The 23440-nt window shown below is 40.9% G+C and overlaps 1 protein-coding gene across 2 annotated transcripts in view; it reads right to left on the bottom strand.

Moving 5' to 3' along the window:
- Positions 1 to 23001, bottom strand: part of RAD51 (RAD51 recombinase) — a 35596-nt gene extending 12595 nt beyond the window's left edge. The window contains exons 1-5 of one of the 2 annotated variants that reach the window (XM_072808169.1): positions 22537 to 23001; positions 15889 to 15991; positions 13264 to 13401; positions 4249 to 4366; positions 3209 to 3300 (exon numbers count right to left, since the gene is read on the bottom strand). In XM_072808169.1, coding sequence (XP_072664270.1) covers positions 3209 to 3300; positions 4249 to 4366; positions 13264 to 13401; positions 15889 to 15975 — 435 coding nt within the window. In that variant the 5' untranslated portion in view covers positions 15976 to 15991; positions 22537 to 23001. Of the gene's footprint in view, positions 1 to 3208; positions 3301 to 4248; positions 4367 to 13263; positions 13402 to 15888; positions 15992 to 22421 lie in introns of both variants that reach the window. The other variant, XM_072808170.1, reaches the window with a different exon arrangement.
- Positions 23002 to 23440: the final 439 nt, after the last annotated feature.

The raw sequence follows: 23440 nt of genomic DNA, 5'->3' as shown, positions 1-23440 counted from the left end.
ATAATTCACTTTTAAACTCTTAGGAAAATCCTTTAGGACATTTTACATTAAGGGCCTAGAAGCATCAATTTTCTTTCTCCTACATTTCTGAGAAAAAAATTTTCAAAATTATGCAAGTACTATATGTTTGTATTACAATTCACACAAGGGATGCCTGGGTGGGTTAGCGCTTGGGAATCTGCTTTGGCTCAGGGTGTGATCCTGGGTTCCTGGGATTAATCCCACATTGGGCTCCCTGAGAGGAGCCTGCTTCTCCCTCTGTGTCTCTGCCTCTGCCTCTGGCTGTGTCTCTCATAAACAAATTAATAAAATCTTTAAAAAAATTCACACAATACAGAAATAAGTAAAAATTGAAAGCTCTTCTTCAGGGATGCCTGGGTTGCTCAGTCAGTGTTAAATATCTGCCTTCAGCTCAGGTCATGATCCCAGGGTCCTGGGATCAAGCCCTACCTCAGGCTCCCAGTTCAGCCTCTGCTCCATCCTCATGCTCTCTCTTAATAAATAAACAAACAAATAAAATCTTTTTTAAAAAAAAGCTCTTATCATTCCCCTCTTCCAGAAGTAATCTTCCAGATCATTATCTACATATTTTCTTTTTTTTTAAATTAATTTTTATTTATTTATGATAGTCACACAGAGAGAGAGAGAGAGAGGCAGAGACACAGGCAGAGGGAGAAGCAGGCTCCATGCACCGGGAGCCCGACGTGGGAATTGATCCAGGGTCTCCTGGATGGGGCCCTGGGCCAAAGGCAGGCGCCAAACCACTGTGCCACCCAGGGATCCCCATTATCTACATATTTTCATACAAACACTCTTCATATGTGATTGTGCCATTACTATATGACCTTGAGAATATTAATCTTTTTTTCTATAAAAAGATCCCTATGGGATCATTCTGAAGATTAAATTCACATAATGCGTTTATTAGCACAGTGCCTGACATACAGAAAGCACTTTAAAAACTGATGATATTCTCCACCTCTAAGGCACTGACCTTAGCGCTCAGTTAGAGGATTTGTTAACCTGGAAAGGGAAAAATGATTATGTTATCATTTCATCAGTTGACAGATAAATCTTTCAAATCCTAAGAATCCATGGAAGGAAAAAAGTATACATATACCACAAAAGAGGGTCTTGACAGAGGAAAGGTTTGGAATCACTGGCCAAGAGGACAGCAAATGCTTAGTTTTTTGGGGAGGAGAAAATCTTGACACTCAAGGGGTTAAGACATTAAGGAATTAAGATGAATGAAGATCCCCATTTTTCTCACTTTCTGTTACCTCTAGTACTAATATGAAAGGGCGTTCTTTTCCAGCTCCATAGACCTCTTTGGGCAGAAAGGAGACCGTAAGTGGCCAGGTATCAGTATGAAGACTGATAGAAAAGTAGACAAGGTCCCAGTGTATTATTGAGCCAATTTGAAGGGGATGGACTGCATACTCTGCACTCCAGCCCATTCTGTTCCCTCCATCTTGCCCTCCAGTTCCATTGCAGTCATTGTGTTACTGGACTGGGGCACCGCCACCAAGTTAGCTATTTTTAATAACTATTTAGTACCATAATTTAATTCTTCTTCCTATTTTACAGTGATGCAGGTTGTTTTGAACTTTCACCATTTTATAATGCCGTGATGTAAATTCTTTATATATTTATCATTGACTACATGCAAATAGTTGTGTAAGCCACATTTTCTGTTAAAGGGCATATGCATTTAAAAATTGGAATTTACAATAAATTGTCTTCTCTGAATTTTAACATTACTCTAGTACTTTAAAGGAACATGGTCTGTTCATTTTTGTAATCTTGGCTCTCAACTTTATATAACTTCATTATTAGACAGAGTTTTACAGATAATGTTTCGATTTAAGCAGTAAGTCTAACATCCTCTCTATACCTCTAGCTCCAGCTCTTAGACTGCTGAAATGTAATCCTTTGTTATTGATGAATTAGCATCCTTTCTCTCTCTTCTTTTTTGGGGGGGGGGGTAGGGGGAGAGAGAAAATCTCAAGCAAGCCCCACGCCCAGCACAGAGCCAGACATGGGGTTTAATCTCATGACCCTGAGACCATGACCTGAGCTAAAATCAGGAGCCGGACCCTTAACCAACTGAGCCACCCAGGCACGCCCTGTATCTATTATTTCAATAAAACATGATTTTAGGCATTAATTCACTGGGTCTGTTTCCAAATCCTACAATGAATGACAGCATAAGTAAAACAAGTTTTGTAGGAGATACTTATTACAGAGGTAGAGAAGAAAACAGAGGAGGAGTAGAGTTCCTGAAAAGGTGGCAGGAAATAGTAACCAGATATACCATCACACTATAAGTAACCAGTAACCACCACACTATAAGATGGGGCTTTGAAAAGGAAAGAGACACTTTTCTCTCTGTAGCCCAAGATAAGAAAAGATTGTTATAAATGCAGGTGGATTTATAAATTTGATGTAAAGAATAGGTTGGTCATTGGCTGAGTGAGGGCTGAAGAAAAGCATGAAGGTTTGAAAAGAAAAGACATGGGGTGTCTGGGTTGCTCAGTGGTTGAGTGTCTGCCTTTGGTTCAGGTCGTGACCCCAGGGTCCTGAGTTCAAGTCCCGAATCGGGTTGCCCTGAGGGAGCCTGCTTTTCCCTCTGCCTTTATCTCTGCCTTCCTCTGTGTCCCTCATGAATAAATAAACAAAATATTAAAAAAAAAAATGGAAAGAAAGGACAAAGCATAAGAACTATCTTATTGAATGGGAAAAAGAATGCCTACATAAATTCAGTAGGTCTACCAAGCAATACTGAATGTTAATTTAAGGTCTGTCAACTTGAATGTAAAGTGAAGACAATCAGCTTTATGGTATGATTTTTCTCCAGTATGATCAGCCATTAAGAAACAGGCCCTAAGAAGACAATTATCAGAGAAGACTGAGAAAGGTTCATCTAAGACTGACATCTCTTTAGGTGGGGAATGTAAATTTAAGGAATGACTTCAATGATGAATCATAAAATCTAGACTAGTGAAGAGGGCAGGTGAAGATAGGAGAGGCCTAGTGGATGATAAAGTATCTGAAATCAATGATGTGAAAGTTTCTAGGACGTGGAAGAATTCTGCAGTAGGTGTCTAGGAGTCTTAGGGATAAAGTGCCCTTAATGTCCATCCCAAGAGATACTCGCAAATAGCAGGAATCAACTCATTTTTGATTTGGTTAGACCCCAAAAGCTCACCTGGCATGTAACAGCCAGTGTATGACAGATTTGAGTCTTCCCAGTTCGGAATTCTCCAAACATCTCTGTGATGGATCCAGTCTCAATTCCTCCTAAAAGAGCAGTAAGAAACACCTCTTAGCACAATACAAATGTTTAGAAACAATAATCAGCAATGTCCTTGGAGCTCATCAGAAAGATGTGATACATAATTTGGAAATCCAATTTTCAATAGGCAGTAACTTAAAATACTTTTTAAATTCTGATATAATTCTAGATTTACATAAAATTGCAAAGAAATGTACAGGTCCCATGAAATCTTCATTCAGCCTCCCCCAGTGTTAACATTTTACATAACCACAGTACAGTATCAATATCAGAAAACTGTAGCCCACAGAGTTTGTTCAGATTTCTCTAGTTACAGATACACTCATCTCATTTGTATATATGTGTAGAATTCTAGGCAATTTTACCATATCTGTAGCTTCAGGTAACTACCACCACAGTCAAGATACAGAACTATACCATCACAAGTCAATAAGCAGTAATTAAAAAACTATAGATGCGGGACGCCTGGGTGGCTCAGCAGTTGAGTGTCTGCCTTTGGCCCAGGGCGTGACCCTGGGATCTGGGATCGAGTCCTGCATCAGGCTCCTTGCCAGGGAGCCTGCTTCTCCCTCTGCCTATGTCTCTGCCTCTCTCTTTCTGTGTCTCTCATGAATAAAGAAATAAAATCTTGAAAGATATCATCTAACATTTACTAAATGTTTCCTCTGTACCTGGCACTGTGCTATACATATATACATAGGATTTCATTTAATTCTAATCACTTATAAGGTAGGAAGCAAAAAAAAAAAAAAAAAAAAAAAAAAAAGGTAGGAAGCCTAATTCTTATTATGAAGATAATAAAACTGAGACATAGAGATATTAAGTAATTTGCATACTTCTCTTATCTCTTATTCATAACTAACACATAAATCTCCCCAAATACTTCAGTTTTGTTCTGTGACCCGACTGCTTTGTCAACTGCAGTTTACAGCAGAGGGTAAGGATTATTATACCTTGAAGTAGCTTGTCAAGTTCTTTGGAACCAGTAGTAATTTGTATGATCTCTGATCGCCTTTGGTGGAACTCAGTTGCAGTAGTGAAACCCATTGGAACTAACTTAGCTGCCTCAGTCTGGGAAAAAGAAAAAATGTCAAATCCACAAAATATGATTATCAGTAAAATAAAAATCAGACATACTACAGGAAGATATAACATTTAATAAAATTTCCAGAGTGATTTCTCTTTAAAAAGCCATCAAAATACTAATAGTTCTAGGATTATTTTCTCTCTCTGGCAACTAAAGGAAAAACTAATTTAAAGACTCCATTAAGACTAATTTTTTAATTGCTAGTTCAAGTAATACATCCACATAGTAAAAAACAAAACAAAAAACCCAAAAAAACTATTAGACACCCACACATAGGTACTTTGCCTGACTTATGACAAATTTGACAATACAGTGAGAAGTCTAACAAAATATGTAAATCTTCCTTTACTATTCCAACAACCACAGACTGTATCTCTTAACTTTCTACTTTGTTAACTGAGAACCTCTGTCCTTCAATCTCCCTCCATATCTACTTCCCTATTTCTGTCAGCTATATCTTTTCTTTTATGCTATCAAGGCTGAAAACATTAAATCTCATCTGTGGTCATTGATAAGTCTTCAATAATCAGTCAATTGATTAATCCCAAAATTTAAAAATAAATGCACTCAGAGGCAACTGGGTGGTGTAGTTGGTTAAGAATCTGACTCTTCATTTCAACTCAGGGTTGAGATTGAGCCCTGCATTGGGCTCGTGCTCAGCATGGAGTCTGCTTGAGATTCTCTCTCCCTCTTCCTCTGCCCCTCCTGCTTGTGCTCACGTGCATGCGCTCTCTCTAAATAAATCAATTTAAAAAAAAAAAATACTAGAAAAAGCACACTAAACAAAGCAAGCAGAAGGGAGAAAATAAGATTAGAGTAGAAACTAATAAAATAGAGACTAGAAATAAAATAGAGAAAAATCAATGAAACCATGAGTTGGTTCTTTGAAAAGATCAGGAAAATTGATAAACCTTTAGCTAGATCAAGGGGGGAAAAAAGACTCAAATCACAAATCAAGAATTAAAGAGAGGACATTATCGACCTTACAAAAACAGAACTCTATGCCAACACTTAGATAACTTCAATGAAATAGGCAAATTTCTAGAAAGACACAAACCATTAAAATTCACTCAATAATCCAAAACTCACAAAAATCATCCAAGACACAGATGATTAGTTGAATCTAAATTTGGTAAAATAAACTTAGTCTGACTACAATAAAAAAAAAAAAGAAAAATCTGAATACACACATATCAAGTAGTGATTAAATTTGTCATTTAAAAACTTCCCACAGGGATCCCAGGGTGGCGCAGTGGTTTAGCGCCTGCCTTTGGCCCAGGGCGCGATCTTGGAGACCCGGGATCGAATCCCACATCGGGCTCCCGGTGCATGGAGCCTGCTTCTCCCTCTGCCTATGTCTCTGCCTCTCTCTCTCTCTCTGTGACTATCATAAATAAATAAAAATAAAAATAAATAAAAAAATAAAAAATAAATAAAAACTTCCCACAAAGAAAAAAGAAAATCAGGGGTACCTGGATGGCTCAGTCGGTTAAGCATTTGCCTTTGGCTGAGGTCCTGATCTTCAGAGTCCTGGGATTAAGCTCCACATTGGGCTCTCTGCTTAGTAGGGCAAGGAGTCTGCTTTTCCCTCTGCTCCTCACCCCACACATGCTCTCTTAAATAAATAAAATCTTTTTTTTTTTTTTAAAGATTTTATTTATTCATTCACGACAGACACAGAGAGAGAGAAGCAGAGACACAGGCAGAGGGAGAAGCAGGCTCCATGCCAGGAGCCCGATGCGGGACTCGATCCCAGGACTCCAGGATCGCGCCCTGGGCCAAAGGCAGGCGCCAAACCGCCGAGCCACCCAGGGATCCCAAATAAATAAAATCTTAAAAAAAAAAAAAAAAAAAAAAAAGGAAAATCAAGAATAGTTGAGTAGGTTTAAATTATTCTCTAAACTTCTCTAATACTATTTTACTTGAAAACTCATTACAGTGTTTATATTACAGCTTTATAAAATTAATTCATTGTAGAACCAGTGTGCTAGAGGTACAATTCTTTCACTTACGTTCCGTTAACAACTCAATGTCCTTCATAGATTTCTGCTGTTAAATTCAAATGATTTCTTTTTTTTTTTTTTTTTTTTTTTAATTTTTATTTATTTGTGATAGTCACAGAGAGAGAGAGAGAATGAGGCAGAGACACAGGCAGAGGGAGAAGCAGGCTCCATGCACCGGGAGCCTGACGTGGGATTCGATCCCGGGTCTCCAGGATCGCGCCCTGGGCCAAAGGCAGGCGCCAAACCGCTGCGCCACCCAGGGATCCCAAATGATTTCTTTATATATATGCTACCCATTTCAAAATCATGGTTTTACCTTGCTTTTAAATCTGAGTCTTTCTCTAGTGTTTTCTATCATTTCTCAAATTTACCAACCTCTCAACCTTACCATGTATTCTCCTGAAACCCTTCCACCTGAAGTTCCTTCTCCTCTCCAAATTGGGCTATCTGCTCTCTAAGCTAACTACTATCCCTGATCCTCATTCGCTGAGTACTTGAGTTGGAATTTAACATAGTTCTTTGTTTTCCACCCCATTTTGTTAAAGTATGTCCTCAAGTAACTTCCTAAGAAAGTGAATAAGAGAAAAATGTACTAAATTACTTCCCAAAATAATTCTTCTGCCTGAGTACTTAATAAAATTGTTGCAAAAAAAATTAATTAAAAAAATATTTTTTTAAAGATTTTATTTATTTATTGAGAGAGAGAGAGAGAGAGGCAGAGTCACAGGCAGAGGGAGAAGCAGGCTCCATGCAGGGAGCCCGACACGGGACTCGATCCCTGGTCTCTAGGATCACACCCCAGGCTGCAGGCGGTGCCAAACCACTGCGCCACCGGGGCTGCCCCTAAAAAAATAAAATTGCTGCAAATAGAATTCTAGATTTAGGGGCACTTGGGTGACTCAGTTGGTTAAGCATCTGCCTTAAGTTCAGGTCATGGTCTCAGGGTCCTGGAGTCTAGCCTCATGTTGGGCTCCCTGATTAGGAAGAGTCTGCTTCTCCCTCTCTGCCCCTTCTCCTGCTCGTGCTCTCTAAAAAATAAAATATTAAAAAAAAAAAAAATTCCAGGTTGAAAATTATTTTCCCTCAGGGGTACCTGGGTGGCTGGCTCAGTCAGCCTGTGACTTCAGCTTGGATCATCATCTCAGGGTCCTGATATGGGTATCAGGGTCCCAGGTTTGGCGTGTCCCTCTGCACCTCCATCTACTTGTTAGCACTCTCTCAAATAAATAAAATCTTAAAAAAATAAAATTATTTTCTCAAAGAAGTTTGAAGGCATCCCTCTACTAGCTTCTACCAGTCAGATTTCTTTTTTTTTTCTTAAGATTTTATTTATTTATGAGAGAGAGAGAGAGAGAGGGGCAGAGACACAGGCAGAGGGAGAAGCAGGCTCCATGCAGGGAAGGGAGCCTGACGTAGGACTTGATCCAGGGTCTCCAAGATCAGGCCCTGGGCTGAAGGCAGCACTAAACCGCTGACCACCCGGGCTGCTATACCAGTAAGAAATGTGGTCTTGGGCAGCCCTAGTGGCTCAGCGGTTTATCGCCACCTTCAGTCCAGGGCCTGATCCTGAAGACCCAGGATCAGGTCCCATGTTGGGCTCCCTGCATGGAGCCTGCTTCTCCCTCTGCCTGTGTCTCTGCCCACCGCCCTCTCTCTGTCTCTCATGAACAAATAAATAAAAATCTTAAAAAAAAAAAAAAAAAAAAAAAAAAAAGAAATGTGGTTTTTCTGGGCACCTGGATGGCTGTTGGTGAAGCATGCAACTCTTGATTTCAGGGTTGTGAGTTCAAGCCCCACATTGAGTATAGAGATTATTGAAAAAAAATAAAATCTTAAAAAAAAAAAGAAAGAAAGAAAGAAAGAAAGAAAGAAAGAAAGAAAGAAAGAAAGAAAGAAAGAAAGAAAGAAATGTGGTCTGATTTTTGTTCCTTTAGAAAATTGCTTTTTTCCCTCTGAATGCTTTCAGAATCTTTTTATGATTGGTATACTAAAATTTCACACTCATGCGTCTAGATGTGGGTCTTTGATACTTCATGAGTTCTTACTATGTGAGACTTCTTCCCTTTTGCTCTGGCAAATTTTCTGCTATTATGTCTTTGAGAATTTCTTCCCTTCTTTTTTCTATAATCTCTCTTCCTGTAACTTCTACTAATCTTCAGGAAAAAACAAGATTAATGAGAATTAGAAAATAAAAATACCACAGCAGGAGGGTGGGTCAGATTGTAAACCAATATTGAACCCTACTTAACATATGCTAAAATATTTAGGGGGAAATGTACTGACATCTACAACTTTCTTTGAAAAGTATAAAAAAAAAATCCAAGATGGACTGATTGCTGGATAGAGAGATGAATAGACAGGTGATAAGTCAAATATATTAAAATGTTAATGGCAGAGTCTAGATGGTGGGTATATGAGTTTTCATTGTAAAATTCTTTCAGCATTACAGTAAGTTAAAAAATTGTAGTAATAGGAGCACCTGGGTGGCTCAGTGGTTGAGTGCCTTTGTCTCAGGCTGCAGGGAGCCTGCTCCTCTCTCTGCCTATGTCTTTGCCTCTCCCTCTGTGCCTCTCATGAATAAATACATCTTTAAAAAATGTTCTTAAAAACAAAATGCTAAGAAAAAAAACATAGGAGATGCTTTCCATCTTTGTCACTTTAACTCCTAAATTTTCTAGACTTACAGGAACATAATATTATTACCAAAGTGAAAGGTGAAGTAAAAAACCATGCAACAGCCTAATCTGGGAGAACTACTATTCTCACACTTACATGATAAGTTTAGTTCATCTGTGCTAGGGCAAGTCTTAAATTGATAGTTTTGAAATAACCAAGAACCATCAAGCTTTGTACATAAAACATAGAATGGTGAATAAAAGGAAAATCCGGGGCACCTGGGTGGCTCAGTCCATTAAGCGACTGACTCTTGGGATGCCTGGGTGGCTCAGTGGTTGATATGATCCTGGAGTCCTGGGATCGAGTCCTGCATCAGGCTCCCTGCATGGAGACTGCTTCTCGTTCTGCCTGTGTCTTTGCCCCTCTCTCTCTCTCTCTCTCGGTCTCTCATGAATAAATAAAAAAAAATATTTTTTAAAAAGTGACTGACTCTGGATTTCGGCTCAGGTCTTGATTTCTGCTCAGATTGTGATCTCAAGGTCCTGAGATCAAGCCTGCATGGGGCCCTGGGCTCAGCAGGGAGTCTTCTTGGGATTCTCTCTCTCCCTCTACTTCTTCCCCAACTGCACACATATGTGTGCGTGCTCTCTAATAAATAAATCTCAAAAAAAGTAAAATATTTCAATAAATAACTGCTGAATCTATCAGTGCTCACAGTACACCAAGAGAACACAGTTTAACCAAAGCTAATTAAACTCTGTAAATGTGGAAAAGATCACATAAAACTCTGTTACCCGCTGAATGAATTATTTCTTTCATAAAATCTTTCTCAACAACTTTGATTTATATACAAAAATGGATTTTCTTTATTTTCCTTTCTCCCCTGCAAAAATGGATATTCTTGCTAAAAATCTCAATTTCAGGAATGCCTGAGTGGCACAGTCGGTTGAGAGTTCAACTCCTGGTTTTGGTTCAGGTTGTGATCTTAGAGTTGTGAAATTGAGCCTCATGTGGGGCTCTGTGCTCAGCATGAGCCTGTTCCAGATCTCTTTCCCTCTCCCTTTGCCCTACTCATTCGTGCTCTTCTTTCTCTCTCTAAAAAAAGAATAAATCTTAAAAACAAGCAAACAAACAAACAAAAAACTCAATTTCAAAGACTTTGGGGGAATGAGAGGGAATAGCCACAGTGACCGAAGAAATCTTTAACCTTTAAAAGCAAATAACATCATCAATCTTTACCCACTAGAAATTCACAATTATAAAATGTCTGAAAACAAAGAGGACAGAAAAATAGACCTAGCTCCATATCATTTTGTAAAACTCATTTTGCTTTATTACAGGTTTGTATTTGTATTTTCTTTTTTCTTTTTTTTTTTTTTTTAAGATTTATTTATTTATTCAGAGAGAGAGAGAGAGAGAGAGAGAGGCAGAGACACAGGCAGAGGGAGAAGCAGGCTCCACGCAGGGAGCCCGACGTGGGACTCGATCCCAGGTCTCCAGGATCACACCCGGGGCTGCAGGCAGCGCTAAACCGCTGCACCACCGGGGCTGCCTGTATTTGTATTTTCATAAAAGCAGGACACTGATCTGATTTCTAAAACTAAGGTCTGACAAGGCATAAGGAAAGATCCTGTCAGGATTTGTTCTGTCACAAATATTAATGCCCAGAAAGAAAAAACAACAAATAGGACTTTAGGGATATCTACAGGTTTAGTATCAGAGACTCTTTTGATGTGTTATTAGGGGCTCAGAACTGTCCTCTATCAAGTCACTACTTCCACAAAAATATTTGAATAATATAATAAATGCCAACTTCAGAGGCTCCCAGGCAGCACAATTGGTTAAGCACCTGACTCTCGGTTTCAGCTCAGGTTGTTATCTCAGAATCTGAGCTCAGTTTGGAGTCTGCTTGAGACTTTCTCTTCCTCTCCCTCTATCCCTCCCCTCTCTGCGTGCTCATGTGTGTGCACACACGCTTTCTCTAAAATAAATAAATCTTAATAAATAAATCAGTCTTTAAAAAAAAAAAAGACAATTTCATACTTCCATAGATCGCAACATCTTTCCTTTAAGGACTTAAATTAAGAATTAAAACTTTTAGGGCACCTAGGTGGTGCAGCTGGTTAAGCATTCAATTCTTGGTTTTGGTTCACTCAGGTCATAATCTCAGACTCTTCAGACTGAGCCCCATGTCAGACTCCTCAGTGCACTGTTGGCTTAGGATTCTCTCTTCCTTTGCTCCCTGCACCCCACCCCCAATACCTGTGCTCTCTCTCCTTTCTCTAATAATATATAAAATGGGTGCCTCGGTGGCTCACTCGGTTAAGTGCCTTCAGCTCAGTTCATGGTCCCAGGGTCCTGGGATCAAGTCCAGCAATGGGCTCCCCAATCAGCTCTGCTTCTCCCTCTCCCCCCAACCCTGCTTGTGCTCTCTCAAATATTTTTTTAAAAAATAAAATAAATGTTAAAAAAAAATTACAACTTTTCAGCCCCGAGTTACTATTACAAAGTGGTCTAAATAAATGAAGTAAAACCCCTGCCAGTGCTTAAAAATTCAAAGCTCTTAATACTCAATAAAACAGAATTCATCATATTATGCATATATTAATATCTCTGATATGAGATAGTAAGAACTCATACTCAAAACTCTCAGCTATTATTTATTTGACACTGTAAGACAGTTAAGCTACCCAATAACAAAGGATGCAGTCTTTTTTGAAAATTCCTTAGCCTTTGAAGATCTTTTCAGAGAAAAACTTCTGTGATTATAATAACATAAAATATGAAAATGTAATTTTATGGATATTTACGCTACATAAAAGTTCAGGGGTCAAACTGTGTAACCATATAAATACCAAGGGATGCCTGGGTGGCTCAGCGGTTGAGCATCTGCCTTTGGCTAAGGGCATGATCCCGGAGTCCTGGGATCAAATCCCACATCGGGCTTCCTGCATGGAGCCTGCTTCTCCCATTGCCTATGTCTCTGCTTCTCTGTGTGTCTCTCATAAATAAATAAACAAAATCTTAAAAAAAACAAAACCGAAAGATAAGTACATAAAATAAAATGTAATCATACAGAATTGTGAATGGTAAAAGAAAAATTAATAGTAACTGTAAGATACTGGAGGGAAATGAGAAAAGATCATAATATAATAGAATGAAAATAACTGGATTCTAGTCTTAGTTCTTCCACTGCCTACATGACCTTAGGTAAATAATTGAGCCATTGTACCTTAAGTTTCCTCATCTGTAAAACAGAGGTAATACTAGCCCTATTTTCTCAGTGTTGTTATGAAAGTCAGATGGGAATATATATGAAAAGGATGGGATTCCTAGGTTACTACTTCATTTCCATTAAGCCAGTAAAATCACCTTTACATCATTAAGGTTAAAAAAACAAACAAACAAACAAAACAACTAAAAACTAAATGTATGATTTGAAATCACATTCTTTCATCATTAAACAATCTTGCCTGTGACTAGTTAACAAGAAATAAAAACAGCTTTTCTACCTGAAAGTAAAACCTGTTTATTTTACAAAATGAAGAGACTTCAGAATTGAGGCAAAAATAAAAATTGTTGGGCAGCCCAGGTGGCTCAGCGGTTTAGCGCTGCCTTCAGCACAGGGCATGATCCTCAAGACCCAGGATGGAGTCCCACATCGGGCTCTCTGCATGGGGCCCGCTTCTCCCTCTGCCTGTGTCTCTGCCTCTCTCTCTCTGTCTCTCATGAATAAATAAAGTTTAAAAAAAATTTGTTCATGTTCTTACCACCTAGAAATAACACCACCAATATTTTAGTGTATTTATCCTGTGTATGTGCTATATATAACAAAATACACATTTTTAAAACCATGTATATATATATACACATTTACATGTTTTATGATGCTGCTTTCTTATATCAGGAACATCTTCCTATGTCAATGAATATTTTTTGAAACTTTTTAGTGGCTACATACTAATGAATATATTTCTAAGGCCTGAAATCATAATTTCTAGAAAGATAAGGAACATACCACTCACTGCTGGTGGGAATGCAAACTTGTAAATCTGGTAGGACTCACATCCCATGAAATTGTCATTTCCTTGAGAGAAAACCCCAATTTATGCACGGAGGCACATACTAAGATAATTAACTAGGGCACTCACCTCTGGACAGGGGAATTCAATGACACAATGAGGAAGGAGGAGGAACACTGTTACCTTTCACTGTATATCTTTTTGTACTTTTCCTCCTAAGGCTACATAAGCAGTACTTACCAGAATTTTGTCAGCTTTGGCTTCACTAATCCCTTTAATACTTATTAGTTCCTTCTTTGGTGCATAGGCAACAGCCTCCACAGTATGGAATCCAGCTTCTTCCAATTTCTTCACATCATTGGCATTTATGCCACATTGCTGCAAGGGAAGAAAACCACGGATAAATTTATGTAAGCTTTGGGACGCCTGGGTGGCTCAGCGGTTGGGTGTCTGCCTTTGGCTCAGGGCATGATCCCAGAGTCCCCGGATCAAGTCCCACATTGGGCTTCCTGCATGGAGCCTGCTTCTCCCTCTGCCTGTCTCTGCCTCTCTCTCTCTCTGTCTCTCATAAATAAATAAATAAAATCTTTTAAAAAATTTTTTTTTAGTAAGCTTCAGTTCTCTAATGTGGATGGATATTTGCCCTACCCACTTCAGAGGTGTTTTGAAGAACTATGATATTATATGCAAAAGCTTTGAAAAGTATGCTGTACATATGAGGTATTTAATAACAAATTATCAACCTTTTCATTTTGAAAACCAATACTTTCAAAGTAGTACTATTTCATGTACGTATTCACATCATGAATTGGGACTAAACCCCTAATTCACAGGTACTGGGAATAAATCTGTAACTCTCAACCTTTTACAACTAGGACTCTAAATAAACTGAGAGCCTAAGCCCTAAAAAGCCACCTTAAAACAGTGTTTCTAATGTTTTCTACATTAAGCACACATAAGAAATGATTTTTTTTTTTTTAAACACTAAGGTAAATAGGTAAGACTGCCTCAGGGCTGGGATGCCTGGGTGGCTCAGGGCATTATCCCAGATTCCCAGGATCAGGTCCCGCATTGAGCTCTTTGCATGGAGCCTGCTTCTCCTCCCTCTGCCTGCGTCTCTGCCTTCTTTCTGTGTCTCTGATGAATAAATAAAATATTAAAAAAAAATTAAAAAGACTGCCTCAGGGCTAAGGGTAGAAAAATGACTAGAAAGCTCTAATCTAACAACTGATATTAAAAATGGGGAAAAAGGGATGCCTGGGTGGCTCAGTGGTTGAGCTTCTGCCTTCAGCTCAGGGCATGATCCCAGAATGCCTGGATCGAATCCCACATCAGGCTCCGTGCACAGAGCCTGCTTCTCCCTCTGCTTATGACTCTGCCTCTCTCTCTCTGTGTGTCTCTCATGAATAAATAAATAAAATCTTTAAAAAAAAAAGTGGGGGAAAAGTGGAGTGCTCTGGATGTCTCACTCGGTTAAGCATCTGCCTTGGTTAAGCGGCTGCCTTCAACTCAGGTCATGATCCCAGGGTCCAAAGATCTAGCCCCTCATCTGGCTCCCTGCTCAGTGGGGAATCTGCTTCTCTGTCTCCCTCTGCCCCTCCCCCTACTAGTGCTAGCTCTCGAATAAATAAAATCTTTAAAAAAAAAATGGGGGCAAATTACTTTTGGTCAGGGATTCATACATCAGTTCTTAAAATAAACCACCCAAAGGCACCTCTTCCTACTTATATTGCAAATTCAGCTTTGGTTTTATTAGCCACCACAACCATGACTGCTGGGACAATATTAGTTGGTGGTGGAATGGGTATGTATTTGCAGGTTGGAAAGGGTTTGTGAGAGGGAAGACCATACTATTTGCCCATAGAAACAAGGTCTACTACTAATATTTAAGCAATAAGCGGGACGCCTGGGTGGCTCCGTGGTTGAGCGTCCGTCTTCAGCTCAGGTCGTGGTCCCAAGGTCCCAGGATCAGGTCCCACATCAGGCTCCTCATAGGGAATCTGCTTCTCCCTCTGCCTGTGTCTCTGCCTGTGTCTCTGCCTGTGTGTGTGTGTGTGTGTGTGTGTGTGTGTGCACGTGTCTCATGCATAAATACATAAAATATTTTTTTAAATATTAAGCAATAAGCAAAATGCATGTATGGCTATAAGGATGCTCATGATACCAGAAGTTATGACTCTGAATATTTATCACAAACTTGTTTAAATTAACTTCTGGAGTCTTAAAGTTTAGCTAGGGATGGTAGGAATATGTATAAAGAGACAGAAGAACGAAGGCTTTCTGTTTTCCCTCCTACTTCTTTCAGCCTATCTCATCTGCACTCACACTGTGGGGGCCTCTATACAACGGGAAGAGATAGCACAAGGCCCTAGCTGTGGCACATGATGATCTCAGTCCTGAATTGGAGCTTGGCTCTTATACCTTAATAACCACAAACCCTTCTCCCTAACCACGACAGCTGTCTTACTAGTAATAGTAACTTCAGCACAGATATGAGTCAATGGAGAGCTACTGTTCCTCTCTCTTCTTGGCATAGCTGTCCCAGGCCACTGTAATTCCCTGGTAGGTAACACAGTATAAACATCAGAGACTCCACCTAGGAGTTTCTTAGTTTTTGACAATCCAACTCTGAGAAAGAAAAATGATAAAGTAGAAGAATTCTTAACAGAGGAGATATGGCCAGACATGTTTAGCAACTATCTTAAGCCTTTCCAAAGGATCCTTCACAACACTTCTGAAAACTCTAATTTGGGTCTTGACCTTAGGTAATAAATTAATGGTTTATATAAAGGTTGTGATGTCTTCCAATAGGTAGAATATTCTACTCTAGCATTATAATTCCAAAATTAACAATTAAGCACATACCTCTAATCGTGAAATAGGTTGTGGGCCAAAGCTCTCTTCTTCCACTGAAGTATCTGCATTTGCTTCAAGCTGCATTTGCATAGCCATTACTTTGCATTTAATACTGAAAAACATAGATGGCCAGAAAAAGTACAGAGCTGCAAAGTTAGTTTTAAAATAACTCTCTGAAGAATTGTTGGTCTTCTGGTCTAATCACTGACCTACCCACAGCAGGAAAAAAAAAAAACAAAAACATTTCTCACCAGCTTTCCCTTCCATCGAGCTAGTTCTATCAGAAATAGTAGAAGAGAGGATCCCTAGGTGGCTTAGTGGTTTAGCTCCTGCCTTCGGCCCAGGGTGTGATCCTGGGGTCCCGGGATCGAGTCCCATGTCGGCTCCTAGCATGGAGCCTGCTTCTCCCTCTGCCTTTGTCTCAGCCTCTGTGTGTGTGTGTGTCTTTCATGAATAAATAAATAAAATCTTAAAAAAAAAAAAAAAAAAAGAAAGAAAGAAATGGTAGAAGAGCCAGGACTAGTCTGCTTCTTAAAGATGCACAGCTTACCTAGACCAATTATGCCCCCATTCCCCCGTTTCATATTCCTTCAGGGTAGGAGCCAAGTCTTATTTATTTGTGTACATCCCATGATACGTTACATGTTAGGTGTTTGGTAAGTTTTTGGTAAATGAATGTAGACTTTCCAAGAGTCGACTTAAAATTAAGAAAAAAAGAATCATGAAAGTTTGTTAAACTGTTTCAATGTCATTGTTCCTTTCCAGCAAACAGGGTTTGAGGGTGGTGGGAGAGGAGTAAACTAAAGGTACAGAATAACTGCCCATAAGCCTCTACTTCTTTTTTTTTTTTTTTAAGATTTTATTTTATTTATTCATAGAGACAGAGACACAGGCAGAGGGAGAAGCAGGCACCACACAGAGAGCCTGACGTGGGACTCGACCCCGGGTCTCCAGGATCACGCCCTGGGCTGCAGGTGGCGCTAAACCACTGTGCCACGGGGACTGCCCAAGCCTCTACTTCTTCTAATGATAAGACATTAAGTTGACTGGGATCCCTGGGTGGCGCAGCGGTTTGGCGCCTGCCTTTGGCCCAAGGCACGATCCCGGAGACCCGGGATCGAATCCCACATCGGGTTCCCAGTGCATGGAGCCTGCTTCTCCCTCTGCCTGTGTCTCTGCCTCTCTCTCTGTGACTATCATAAATAAATTAAAAAAAAAAAATTAAGACATTAAGTAGACTGAGAGAGGTACTTCCCATCTTAGCCAAGGATCATAGCTTGTAGTCACATATTCTGCTTCTAATAGGAATGTATGAAATTAAAACATCACAATTTTAATCAATTTCAGACCTCACTGCAAACGAATAAATAATATTCAAGTACCCCGTTCAGTCTAAAACCTTTTCTATAGGCATTAAGTCCATACCTAGTCAGGTTATTATGATAGTTAAGATTGCTCAGGTTGAAAAGAATGGAGAACAAAACTTTTAATTCTCTTCAGTGGTGTTAGTAAAATGAAAAAGTCTTATTTATTAATTTTTTTAGATCTTGAGAGAGAGCACGTCGGAGGGCAGGTAGCAGAGGGAGAGGAAGAATCAAAGAATCTTTTTTTTTTTTTAAAGATTTTAATTATTTATTCATGAGAGACATGTAGAGAGGCAGAGACATAGGCAGAACGAGAAGCAGGATCCCTATAGGGAACCTGATGCGGGACTTGGTCTCAGGACTCCTGGACCACGACCTACGTGGAAGGCAGATGCTCAACCACTGAGCCACCCAGGTGCCCAGAATCAGAGAATCTCTTTTTTTTTTCCCCCCAGAGAATCTTAAGTAGGCTTCAGACCTAGCACAAACCCCAAGGGGGCTGGATCACATGACCCTGAGATCATGACCTGAGCTGAAACAAGAGTCAAAGACTTAACCAAATGGGCCACCTAGGCACCCTAAAGGTAAACAAGTCTTAATGTTCACAAGAACAAATGAACTTAAACCACACCAAAACAATCTGGACAATTTAACAATCAGGATAAATGTCACTCAAAAAAGAACACATATGAAATCTCTATTCTTCAAGATTTGACAGAAGGGGACCATTTCTTTTTTTGAAGATTTTCTTTTTTTATCTGAAAGAGGGAGAGGGAGGGAGCCCATGAGGTGGGGGAGAGGGCTGAGGGATAGGGAGAAGCAGACTCTCGGCTGAGCAAGGAACCTGATTGGGGGAGGGGGGTCCCCCCCACCCCCCATGAGATCAAGCCTTGAGCTGATGGCAGCTGCTTAACAACTTTTTTTTTTTTTTAAGATTTTTTATTTATTCATTCATGAGAATACACAGAGAGGAGAGAGAGAGAGAGGCAGAGACACAGGCAGAGGGAGAAGCAGTCTCCATGCAGGGAGCCCGACGACGTGGGACTCGATCCCAGGTCCCCAGGATCACGCCCTGAGCTGCAGGCGATCACGCCCTAAGCTGCAGGCGGCGCTAAACCGCTGAGCCATTGGGGCTGCCCTTTTTTTTTTTTTTTTTTCTTTTTTTTTAAGATTTTATTCATGAGAGACAGAGAGAGATAGACAGACACAGGCAGAGGGAGAAGCAGGCTCCATGCAGGGAGCCTGACGTGGGAGTTAATCCCGGGGCCTCCAGGATCACACCCTGGGCCAAAGGCAGGTGCTAAAACGCTGAGCCAACTGGGCTGCCCATCTCCCAACTTTTTTAAAGTAAAGTTGATTCACAATGTCACATTAGTTTCAGGTGTCCTAGTTTCAGGCGTACAATATAGTGATTTGACGAGTCTGTATGTTATGCTATGCTCACCATAAGTGTAGCTACCATCTGTCACCAAACAACACTATTACAATATCACTTACTATATTCCCTATGCTCTACCTTTTATTCCTGTGATTTTTTCATTCCATAACTGGTAGCCTGTACCTCTCACTCACTTTCACCCCTCTGCCCATTCTTCCTCCTCCCCTCTGGGAACCATCAGTTTGTTCTCTGTATTTATGGGTCTGTTTCTGCTTTTTGTTTGTTCATTTATTTTTTTTACATTCCACATATAAATTAAATCATATCATATTTTTTTCTCTGTATGACTTATTTCACTTAGTATAGTACCCTCTAGGTTCCCCCATATTGTTGCAAAGGGGAAGATCTCGTGTGTGTGTGTGTGTGTGTGTGTGTGTGTACATATCCTTTATCCATTCATGTGTGGATGGATACTTGGGTTGCTTCCATATCTTGGCTATTATAAATAATGCTGCAATAAACAATGGGTTGCATATATCTCTTCAAGTTAGTGTTTTTTCTTTGGGTAAATACCTAGTAGTGCAATTACTGGATCACTTGGTATTTCCATTTTTAATTTTTTGAGGAATCTCAATACTGTTTTCCACAGCAGCTGCACAAATGTAAATTAGTGCACCAACAGTTCATGAGGGTTCCTTTTTTTCCACATCCTTACCAGTCAGGCTCCCCTATTTCTTATCTTTTTAATTTTAGCCATTCTGGTAGATGGGACATAATATCTCATTGCGGTTTTGGTTTGTATTTCCCTGATGATTAATGATGTTGAGCACCTTTTCATGTGTCTGTTTGCAATTAATTTGTGTCTTCTTTGGAAATGACCATTTGTTCTTAATTAGTTCAGATGCAGATCTCTTAGATGGCAAATTTAGCATAATGTATATCTCTGATAATGTTAAATACTGGAATCACCTGAATGCAGTTTAAATTTAAACATCTTGGGATGCCTAGGTGGCTCAGCAGTTGAGCGTCTGCCTTCGGCTCAGGGCGTGATCCTAGAGTCCCATGTCCCACAATGGGCTTCTGGCATGGAGACTGCTTCTCCCTCTGCCTATGTCTCTGCCTCTCTCTGTGTCTTTCATGAATAAAATCTTTTTTTTTAAGATTTTTTTTTTTTTTTTGGGATCCCTGGGTGGCGCAGCGGTTTGGCGCCTGCCTTTGGCCCAGGGCGCGATCCTGGAGACCCGGGATCGAATCCCACATCGGGCTCCCGGTGCATGGAGCCTGCTTCTCCCTCTGCCTGTGTCTCTGCCTCTCTCTCTCTCACTGTGTGCCTATCATAAATAAATAAAAAAAAATTTAAAAAAAAAAAAAAAAAAAAGATTTTTTTTTTTTTAATGAGAGAATGAGAGAGAGAGAGAGAAGCAGAGACACAGGCAGAGGGAGAAGCAGGCTCCATGCAAGCAGCCCGACGTGGGACTCGATCCAGGGTCTAGAGGATCAAGCCCTGGGCTGAAGGTGGCACTAAACCGCTGAGCCACCAGGGCTGCCCAGAATAAATAAAATCTTAAAAAAAAAAAAATTTAAACACCTCCCTTCATAATTTATGAAGAAGATGGAATTACAGAGAATGGAAAAAGGATTTTTTTTTTTCAATAAAAAGTGCTAGGTTGATGGGAGAGCCTTACAGAATAAGAAAAAGAACAAAAACAAAATAAAACACTGCACATACAGAAGAAACATCCGTTTCCAATTCGATTACAGATCTAAATATAAGAGGTAAAACAAAGCTTTTGGAATATAGGTGAATGTTTTCATGACTTTGGGATAAAACTTTCTTAAAGCAACAACGAAAAAAAAGACTGAAAAATCGGACATTTAAACTTAAAACTTCTATCCATCAAAAGACACTATTAAGAAAATGAAGTCAAACTACAGGTGGGAGACAAAATATTTACCATATATACAACTAAGGGCTGATAATTAAAATATATAAAGAACTTCAAATCAGCAAGAAAGGCAACCCAATAGGGACACTTGGATGGCTCAGCGGTTGAGCATCTGCCTTTGGCTCAGGGTGTGATCCCGCAGTCCCAGGATCGAGTCCCACATCGGACTCCCTGCATGGAGCCTGCTTCTGCTTCTCCCTCTCCCTCTCTCTCATGAATGAATAAATAAAATCTTAAAAAAAGGAAAGGAAAGGAAAGGAGAGGAAAGGAGAGAGGGAAGGAGAGAGGGAAGGAAAGAGGGAAGGAAAGAGGGAAGGGAAGGGAGAAAGGCAACTCAATAGAAAAACAGACAAGAGATTGGAACAAGTACTTCAGGATAGAAGATGTCCAAATGGGCCAAAAACGATGAACCAATGCTCAACCTGACTAATTATCAGGAAAATCAAAATTAAAACCACGAAGTATTACTATATGCCACCAAAACAGATAAAATTTTAAAAGATTGACAATATCAAGTGTTGGCAAGCATGTGAAAAAACTAAACACTCATACACTGCTGGTGTAAATGTAAATTGGTAGCAGAAAACTGGCAGTAGGGATGCCTGGGTGGCTCAGCGGTTTAGCACCTGTCTTTGGCCCAGGGCATGGATGCGGAGTGTCGGGATCCAATGCCACACCGGGCTTCCTGCATGGAGCCTGCTTCTCCCTCTGCCTGTGTCTCTGCCCTTCACTCTCTTTCATGAATAAATAAATAAAATCTTTAAAAAAAGAAAACTGGCATTAAATGTGGAAGTTGAATATAGACAAATGCTATGACCCAGGAATTTCAACGCTGTATTACTAACCAACTGAAAACCATACACGTTTGTACCAAAACATACGCAGGAATGTTCTCTGCAGATTTTCTCATTTAAAAACTCAGAAACTAGAAACAACCCAAATGTCCACCATGGGCATGGGCAGAATGAATAAGGAATTCAATACAGAAACTAAAAAGAACTATTACTATATGCAAAAATAAGTACGAATCTACAGACAGAATGTTGAGCAAAACCAAACACAAAAATATACATAATATGGGGAAACTGGGTGGCTCAGCGGTTGAGCATCTGCTGTCGCTCAGGTCATGATCCCGAGCTTCTGGGATCGAGTCTCGCAGCAGGCTCCCTGAAGAGCCTGCTTCTCCCTCTGCGTCTCTCATAAATAAATGAATAAACAAAACCTTTTAAAGATAGATAATATCAGTTACACAAAACTCAAACACAGGCAAATTTAGTCTTTGGTGTCAGAAGTCAATACAGAGGTTACCTTTGGAGAGAACAGGGGATGTTGGGGTGCTGACAACGTTCTATTTATTGACCTGAGTAATGACTGCACAGGTATATTCTTTTTGAAATCAGAGGGGTATACTATACACTTCTGATTTGTATATTCTTCCATACGCATATTACACTTCACTTTAGCAGTCAAAAGAAACCACTTCACTACAGATCATTCCCCAGGCATCATCACACGAACGGCCTGAATTAGCTAATGAAAACGCCTTTTAGGAAATTGGAAGCGGGTACTCCGTAAGCAAAGCAGGGTGTAATGGAAAGAGGATTAACCAGAAATCCGGAAACCCTGGCCCCGACAGAAACAGCTGTGACGTTAAATCACAACACCTCTCTGGATCTCGGCTTTCCCGCCGCCCCCACCCCCCCACCCCCAAACCGGGTGTTGAAAATGAAGGCCTCTGAGGTTCCTTCTAGCTCTGGAGCCTGGGGACCACTTCAGTTTTTGCCACAACGAGCCCCGACGGTGGGTTGGGCCCGGGCATGACCCTGCTCCGCCCCGCCAACTCCGGTTTCTCACTTGGCGCAGAGGGGCCCATAAGCCGGCTGCCGGCGGCACGGGCTCCGCCCGGTTCGGCTACTGCGGGGACGCACCGGGAGGCAGGAGGGGCCGAGTCTACGCCTCACACGCTCACCTCGGTCCACAGCGCTCCTCACTGCCGGGCTGCGCGCTCCGACTTCTGTCCGCGGGTCCGGTCCGCGCACGACTCTGGACGGGCTCTGGACTCCCTCCCTTGCTGCCAAATTTTCTACTCCCTTTTTGCCGCCTTCCGCACACAACCCAAGCGAGCTTCAGCTCCCAACGACGCCCCTAAGGGCGCGTCAGTCTCCTCAGGCTGGGTCTCAAACCGCAGAGCTCCCTCCGGGGAGTGTTTGGAGATCCCGCCAAATTCTCCGGCTGGGTCACGCCAGCGTCAACGTAACGTCTCCCCGCCCCCTCGGCCCCGAGGTCTAGCCCGCTCTGCGGCTGCTCGCGAACCCTAGTTGGGTCCAAGGAACTTGGTCTTGCCTCATGTGAGGCATTTCCCTCTTCCCTTTACCCCTAAAAACTAATTCACAATTTGGGAGTCGCCGCTTCCTTCTCTTTTACCAGACCAAGGACTACAACTCCCAAGAGGTAGTGGGGTGGGTCGGAGACTCCATCTCCCAGCAGGCACAGGGTCGCACACCACTTTAGCGCCTCACCCCTGCTGGGGGAAGGTCTGGCTCTAGAGAGCTGCTCTCGATTTGCCTCTTTAGTTTCTAAACCTGGACGTTTAGTCTGAGCTTCCGATTTCGTCAAATTCCCGGAGCCTGGGGTTTTCCTTCCAGGCCCCTGGAGGTGGTAGAGCTGAGATGGAACTGGAAACAGCTAACGAAGGGGAGAAAAATGGCTGAAATATTAGTCAAGTCTTGGTACTTGAGATTTGGAAGACTCCCGAGGGCAGGAGACACTGATTTTGAGAAAGTAAACCTTGTTTACTGGGAAGTTGGACCTGTGTGTGACTCCGGTTTTAAAGCGTTAATGGGGTTTCCTGGGCAAAGAAACGGAGATGGGAG

The sequence above is a fragment of the Canis lupus genome, chromosome 32 (assembly GCF_048164855.1).
Source record: "Canis lupus baileyi chromosome 32, mCanLup2.hap1, whole genome shotgun sequence".
Lineage (NCBI taxonomy): Eukaryota > Metazoa > Chordata > Mammalia > Carnivora > Canidae > Canis > Canis lupus.
This window is presented reverse-complemented; position numbering and strand designations above follow the sequence as displayed.